General features: G+C 38.0%; 1 protein-coding gene across 1 annotated transcript; it reads left to right on the forward strand.

Annotated features, from left to right (window-relative positions):
* Positions 1–482: 482 nt before the first annotated feature.
* Positions 483–7800, forward strand: chek1 (checkpoint kinase 1). The gene is made up of 14 exons (XM_085174369.1): positions 483–636; positions 866–931; positions 1865–1979; positions 2767–2875; positions 3094–3158; positions 3256–3325; positions 3429–3617; positions 4748–4852; positions 4936–5019; positions 5092–5176; positions 5259–5427; positions 5646–5777; positions 5885–5986; positions 7474–7800. Exons 2-14 carry the CDS (start codon positions 867–869, stop codon positions 7564–7566), a joined length of 1383 nt encoding a protein of 460 aa, XP_085030495.1. The 5' UTR covers positions 483–636; position 866; the 3' UTR covers positions 7567–7800.
* Positions 7801–8039: the final 239 nt, after the last annotated feature.

The raw sequence follows: 8039 nt of genomic DNA on the forward strand, positions 1-8039 counted from the left end.
CCCGTGAGACCCTAATAAGGATAAACGGAAGAGAATGGATGGATGTTTAACCCTTTCACGCCTAGTGTATTGCATTTAATACATGCAGTTTTTTGTGAATTTTTGAGACTTCTACATCATCAGTGTGATTTGTTTCCCGTTTTAAAGCATAAATAAATTTTGCAATACTTTTTAAAGCATTTTTTAAAGGCCAGATGTGGCAAATATGACGCAAATTACAACTACTATAAGGGGGGAAATATCTAAATAATTTTATAAACAAATCTTTCAGCTGGTTCATTGAACTCTCCATTAAAAAAATAGAATTTTGTGGCAATTATTCAGGCTTTAATTAATGTTGAATAATGAATTGTAAATCTGGCATGTTTAATTCGAATAAGACTTGGATAACAGTAGGTGAACAGTAGGTGGCAGAAATATGTGTCTGACCGGCTAAACTCAAAGAAGAAGAAGAAGTGAGGCGTAGAAGAAGACAAGGCGGAAATGACATCCAAGCGGAAATTATTGCCAATGAGACAACAACGCGCCAAATTTGTGAAAAATCTTCAGAAGTCAATGCAGCAGGGCGAAGACGTGCGTCTGAGCTTTAAGGATAGCTACATGTGGCAGTCGCTGCTGTGTGAAAAGGCTGAGCAGGTAGGTTATTTTCGTATTTTAGTTTTCTTAGCGGTTTTCTTTTTTCTTTTGAGCATCATGACATTTGACAGAACTCTGTCAAAGTGCTGTCAAAGTTAACAGTTTTGTAAACTGGTAAATGCTTAACAGACACTTGTTAGAAGAAATAGGACCCATGTTATGAAAATAATGAATACATAAGTAAATATTAGAAAGCGAAAGTGATGAATGCGTGTGTTTCTGTCTCTAGCATGGCGGTGCCTTTTGTGCAGGACTGGGACGTTGTTCAGACTCTGGGAGAAGGAGCCTACGGAGAGTATGAAAGCTTCCTTATCATTGTTTATCATTAGCTTATCGCCTTTAATAGCTGTCCTCTTCTAGCCATCGCACAAGGATTTTTTTTCCTTGTTTCATGGGATCATGACAGGCATGTATATGCACTAGAAATGTTCATCTGATAATCCAAAAACATCACTCACAGGAGACACCTAACTCCATCACAGTCACAGTTAGCCTTGAAAAAAGGAAGATGAACCAGGTATCAAAATGTAGGTAAAAATGAGACCTTACATGTGCTAAAACATGTTTAATGTAGTGTTGATTTGAAAGTTTAACCATTTTTACCAGAACAATTCCATGTTTTTTTGCCATGGAATTGTTAGAAAACAAATCAAACAGTCAGGGTAGCAATGACTGCTTCTATCATTCTTAAATTATGGCATTATGCCACCATTAAATGAGGTGTCCAGAGATACCAATGCGCAAAGTTTGTTATAGAAGAAAACTACTGCACAAAAATAACCTTTTAACTTTAGATTGACTCTTTGAGTGGGTTTAAAATGATCTTAAATATTTCTGTTTGTTTTTCTTGTTTTCTAGAGGTCAAAGTCAAGTTTATTTATATAGCACATTTTTAACATTGCATGCTGCACAAAGTACTTAACAATCTAAAATGCAACTAAAATAAATAAAATGCACAACAGTGATGCAGTAAAATATAGAAGGGGAAAAATAAATGAAATATAAACAACTAAAACAGACAGACTTTGACATCTGACCTTCTGATTTTATTGAAAAGTTTAACAAAGTTTAAATTACTTGAAAATTATATCTAGAAACACTTTAGGAAGACTTTAGCTCTTTGTGCATTCTGTTTCCATTCAGACTTCCTCTCACTTCTCTTCACCTCCGTGTTCTCTTTTCTCTTTATGATCTAACTGGTTTTTCCTCTTTGTGTTCTTGGTCTCAGAGTGAGGCTGCTGGTGAACAGACAGACCGAAGAGGCGGTAGCAGTGAAGGTCATCGATACCTCGCAGGCAAAAGAGTGCGCTGAAAATGTCAAGAAGGAGGTCTGCATCCACAAGGTACATCCATCACCTTCACCTGCACAGTTAGTATGAATGAAAACAGCGGCTCACCAGTGGTGTGTTGTAAAACAAGTCCAGCTGTTCTTGAATCCATATATTAATACAGTAAACAGCTGCATGAAATAAATTGTTAATTAACTAAATCACAGCTTTGTATGCTCTCATTTCCCTTTTCCTTGCATCAGTTAAAAAAAAACCCACAGCCTGTTCATGCCAGTCCCAGACTGTAAGAATTAGATAAAAACTGTTACGGTTCTGAAAACCAACTCTAGCCTCAGCAGATCTGGGGACGTTGGTAGTCCTCAGCTCGAGGGTGTCATTTGTTGGGAAAAGTTTGTTAAAGCTAATGCTATTCCAGGCAAGCTGAAAGCAAACATGCGGATAAGAATACAGATGTACAGATCTGTCTACTTGTTTTGGCTCACCTAAAATGATGTGATATGATGACAGAAGGTCCAAAAACCAGCTGAACAGACACCGAAGAGGCAAACTGAAAGCAAACATGTATGAAGTCGTACTTCATACTAAAGTAAAATATAAAGAACTGGCATTTGTTATTAATGTTGGTTAGATTCATAAAGATAAACTGGCTGAGACTGACCAGTTTGTTGCTCTAGTTTACAGGTACAAACTGATTGTAAGCAATTTAACACAGACTGAAGTTGGTTTTATTTTTATTTTTTTTTAGATTTGTAGAATTAATTACAAACATTAAGCTCTTAGCTAAGTAGAATGATAGCTGAGAGCACTGTTTTGAGGATCTTTGTGTGCACTTAACTCATAGATGCTCAAACACACCAACATTGTACGCTTCTTTGGCCATCGGAAGGAAGGACCGACTGTGTACCTCTTCCTGGAGTACTGCACCGGGGGAGAGCTGTTTGACCGAATCGGTGAGCCGCAAACACACATTTGACGAGTAAACTGTAATGCAAGAAAAACCTTTTGTTTGCTGATTTATTCTTCCAACTGTAACTTTCCTGACTCAGATATGATTAGCATGAATACATGAATTCAACTTAGCTGAAATGCGTCTGGAGTCTTCAGTAATCATTCTTTGCAAGTATTTGATTTCAGGCTTACTCTCTTTCTTCTTTTACGCTCTCTTTAGAGCCCGATGTAGGGATGGCTGAAAAGGATGCTCATAGATTTTTCCAGCAGCTAATAGCGGCTGTGGTGAGTGAAGAACATCTTTGTATTTATGTGACTTCCTGCATATTTTCCTGCTGTTATTCTCTTTTTAAGTTTTTTTTTTTTATTTGACCTTTTCTAGGAGTACCTCCATGATTTTGGCATCACACATAGAGACATAAAGCCAGAGAACATTTTGCTGGATGACAAAGGTGAGGAAATGTAATCTTTATTGAGGGATTCTCTTTTTAGGGTTCTCTTTTATTTCTTATAACCACCGCCCTCTGTGGTTGATTTGTTTTTTTTAACCTTCAGATAACCTGAAGCTGACAGATTTTGGCCTGGCGACCATGTTTCGCTTTAAAGGCCGAGAGCGCCTTCTGAATCGATTGTGTGGGACTCTTCCCTACGTGGCTCCGGAGCTTCTGAGCCAAACAGAGTACAGAGCTCAGCCTGCAGATATCTGGGCTTGTGGCATAGTCCTCACTGCCATGCTGGCTGGTGGTAAGATCCAAAATTTGAAGATCATACACACATCTGTAGTCCAATACCATATGACAGCATTGGCAACGAGAAGTTGATGATATCACAAAGCTGTTAGGTCAGCAGGGGCCAGTGTCAAAGCTGCAAAAAGCTGGTTGTTGTGCTGTGTGAATTTGCATTTGATTGAATTACTGATTTTACTAAATGAAATAGCTGATTTTTCATCATTTTTACTGTCTTGTAACTTGCTGTCATATTTCTGCTTGATGTCAGACAGGACCATCCTCAGTGTTCGTCTCCATCTTCAGTCTGACATTGTCTGAACTTTACAGTCGAGCAGATTCAGTTTTCAATCTTTACAGCCTGACCTGTTTACCTGAATATCATCTTATTTTAAGTCAACAGTGAAGTACAAACAAGCTAGGAGATCACATGGTAATAGAAATAAAAGAAGAAATACTTTATTTATCTCTTATATATGAAATTCTTTGGTTATAGCGGTTGGAATTTTTATAATAGAAGTGTAAACAGTTAGTGTATATATTTAAAAAACAACAACAACAAAACATTAAAGCCTTAATCTGTTTCATTTGACGGATTTCCTGACTGTGCCCTTCTGGTGATGTTGAGAGTATGTACAGGTCCACATGGTTCTCACTGTTGTACACGGTGCCATTTAAGTTCTTTCACTCTGCCCATAAAAATCTAAACGCTTACTGAATTTAAGTTTGGCCTCTGTTCAGCAGTTTTTGACTTTTTTTTTTTTCTTCCCGTCAAAGCTCTGACCCGTCTCTGATTTCACCATGAATGTCAAACTTGTTTAAAGATTAACTTCTATGTTTAACTGCCCCAACCTTCACATGCTACTGAGGTTGGCTGCAATCCAGTGATTAACTAGATGCTTCCACTATAATTTGGTTATCTTGAAATACAGTCACATCACTGTAATGGTAAAAAAACAAAACAATACAAGCTTATTTTAAATGGAGGTCTGTTTAAAAATTCAGTTTATTTATTGTGTACAATTCTGAAAGATCAGACAGCATGTCTTATATCATTAGAAAAAATGCAAACGCTACTTCCCTGAGGTCGTGCATCACTGAAGTCCATGCAGTTAATGTGAGGAAACCTTTTTGTTGTTTCCTTGTTAGAGTTGCCGTGGGACCAGCCAACTGAGAGCTGTCAGGAGTACGCAGACTGGCTTCAGAAGAAAACATATCTACCTCCTTGGAAAAAAATACAACCACTGCCTCTTAGTGAGTCGCACGCTATTGTAAGTTTAGTTACTGCATGTTTTACATGTTGTTCTTTGGTTCATGTGTAACTTTTTTAAATTCAGGTTTGTTATCCAAATTGCTGCTGGCCAGTCCAGATGCACGCATCGCCATCACAGACATCCAGAAAGACCGCTGGTTTACTGAAGGCAAGTCCCAGCAACAGGTTTAATTTAGCTTCAGTGTTCACTGTACTCATACTTGTCTTTCTGTCTCTGTAGGAGTGAAGCAGCCAACAAGTTCTCTGCACTCAGGAAGGAACAACAGTCTTCGATCTGATGGGTCACTCATATCTCGGGCCAACAGGTCAGAACTTTGCGCTTTTCTCATTTTAGCTCAGTTTCTTTTTGTGTCTGATAATCTTAAGAATGTCTTTCTCTTTCTGTAGTGATGACAGGATGCAGTTTTCAAGCTCTCAGCCTGACTTTGCAGCCGGTGGCTGGGAAGCCATGTTGTTAATTAGTCAAAATGACGGTCAAGTCAGCTTCTCCCAGCCAACCAAACCTGAGCACATGTTACTGGGTAGTCAGTTACTAGGTACACCAGGAGCCAGTCAGGTAATTCACATACTCAGTGCTGGATTAGTTTCATTACGTAAATGTTTATATGTGTATTAATTTTCATTGAAGCACACGAAGACAGAGATTTTTCTTTTTTTTTTTACCTTTTTTCCAAAGTTTCTTTTGATTTAAAGGCATCTGAATATCAACAAAACTCTGATGCATTATTGCTGTGAGCTTTTTAATATGTCCTCATTTCTTCTTTCTGTGCACAGTCGCCGTGGCAGAGGTTAGTGCGGAGAATGACGCGTTTCTTCACTACTGTCAGTGCTGATGCCTCCTTAACTGCCCTGAAAGACATCTGTGAAGCCCTGGCACTTGGCTTCAAACTCACTAGCACCAAACAGGTATATCTATACTCAAATATACAAGATTTTTACATTTCCTGATAACACAGCCTTCTCTGCTGTGTCTCATCATAACACACTTTTATTTTTTATAACACACATTTTAGGTGACCGTGAGCACGCTTGACAAACGCAATAATAAGCTCATCTTTAAAATTCATTTGTTTGATATGAATCAGAGAGTGCTGCTGGACTTCAGACTGTCTAAGGTAGGTTTTACCATTTAAAAGATGAATTGTATATTATTTCTAACACGATTTATCCCCTGCCTTCTGCAGGTTCTGACATCTTAACCACTAAAGCTTGCAGTCCATGCAGTCGTGTGAAAAATGAAATTCAGATTCAGTAGCTACATCAGTGTCTCACATCATTGTGGAGGAATTTTGGCCCGCTCTTCTTTACAGTACTGCTTCACTTTATTGAGGTTTGTTTATGCATAGTTCTCTTAAGGTCCCACCACAGCAATTCAGTCACGTTGAGGTCTGGACTTTGAGTGGAGCATTGCAAAACCTCTGTGGTAAATGTGCTGCTGTGCTTGGGATCGTTGTCCTGTTGCATGACCCAGTTTTGGCCAAGCTTAAGCTGTTGGCCAGATGGCCTCAGATCTGTCTCTAGAATACTTTGATATACACAGAAACCTTAGTGACTGCAAGGTGCCCGGGTCCTGTGGCTGCAGAACAAGCCTGAATCTTGACACCGCCACCACTGTGCTTGACACGTGGCCCTGTGTATTATAGTTAAACATAATTACCTTTGTCTCATCTGTCCAAAGAATTCTTCCAGAAGTCTTGTGGTGTATTTAGATGCGACTTTGAAAACCTAAGCTGTGCTGCCTGTTCTTTTTTTTTTTTTTTTTTTTTTTTTTTTTTTTTTTAGAAAAAAAGGCAGCCTTTCTAAACAAGCCCTACTTGTTCAGTCTTTTTCAACTAGAACTTTTTCTAAATGATTGTTTAACATTTAGCATGCAAACTGAGTCCTGTAGAGTCTGAGATGTAGCTCTTGGGGCTTTGGCACTTGCAGTAAGGATGTAGTTTGTGTTTTGCAGGACTGCATGGAGTCCTTTTAAAAGCTTTCCATTTCATATGACTTTACAACAAACATTGTGACTTGTGCTTTTGAACTTGGACAATAGAAGACATGAAGATCATTTTCAGTCTTTTCCCCAGACTGGTGGAAAGTTGGTTTCAGCTGTCTGTAAATAAGGATTATTAAACTGGCTGAACCAATAAACTTACTTGAAAACCTTTACATGGATTATTATTATTATTATTATTATTATTATTATCATCAGAGCACTTAGACACACTGCTTATATTGTTTGTCTGAGTGGAACTTGTTAGTGTATATTACCTCTAATATTCATCCATTTGTGTCTGTAAAACAATATTGTTTTTAATGATACCCGTAGGTAAACAGATGTAGGCATATAGGGCTTAGATTGTAGCCTATATTCATGTAAAATATCTGTAAACTTAACTCTATCTATATAGATGTATGCACGCAGTCATCCTTATAGGTCGGTTGGTTTCACTCATGTTTGTTTAAACTACTGAAAGACAAACTGTAGCAGAATTGATACAGAGAAACCCACTGGTCTGAGTCACCTAATGAACAGGTCTAAGAGTACAATGTCCTCAGTGTATGAGTGCACTTTCATCTAATCAAGATGGTCGTGTGTGTGTGTGTGTGTTTCCAGGGTGATGGTTTGGAGTTCAAGCGTCTCTTTGTGAAGATCAAACACAAGCTCGGTGACATAATCAGCACTCAAAAGATTTTGGTCCCCATCTAAGTGAGCAGATCTTCACACAAATGCTCTCTACTATGGACTGTAGAGAGGCAAACCTGTGTATATATTTACTTGTTTTGTTGATGTTTTTCATGTATTCTGCTGTTGAGTGAGTATGAGTATGTCTACATTGTCATTTGTGTTTTTGCTATTAAAGACTGATGTTCTCTGATTATGTTTAAACAGTCCAAAGTCTTGAATAAATTATTAAAAGACCAAAGTTGTGCGTGGAGTATTTTGATAAATTCACACTGTTGCTTTGCTGTTATCCATGAAAATCAAGTACACAGTACTGTTAAAGTCTGGAGTTACACCTCATTGCTTTATACTTTGTTAGGTGCTAGTTTGCTAGTCTTATCTTAAGGCTATCACGGCCTAGAATAACTGAGGATCTACACGGACATAAGTGTTATTTATTGAAACATATGCAACCATAAATAGAAATATAGAGTATAAGGCAATTCTAACAAGTCAAT

Source organism: Neolamprologus multifasciatus, chromosome 10 (assembly GCF_963576455.1).
Source record: "Neolamprologus multifasciatus chromosome 10, fNeoMul1.2, whole genome shotgun sequence".
Classification (NCBI taxonomy): Eukaryota; Metazoa; Chordata; class Actinopteri; order Cichliformes; family Cichlidae; genus Neolamprologus; species Neolamprologus multifasciatus.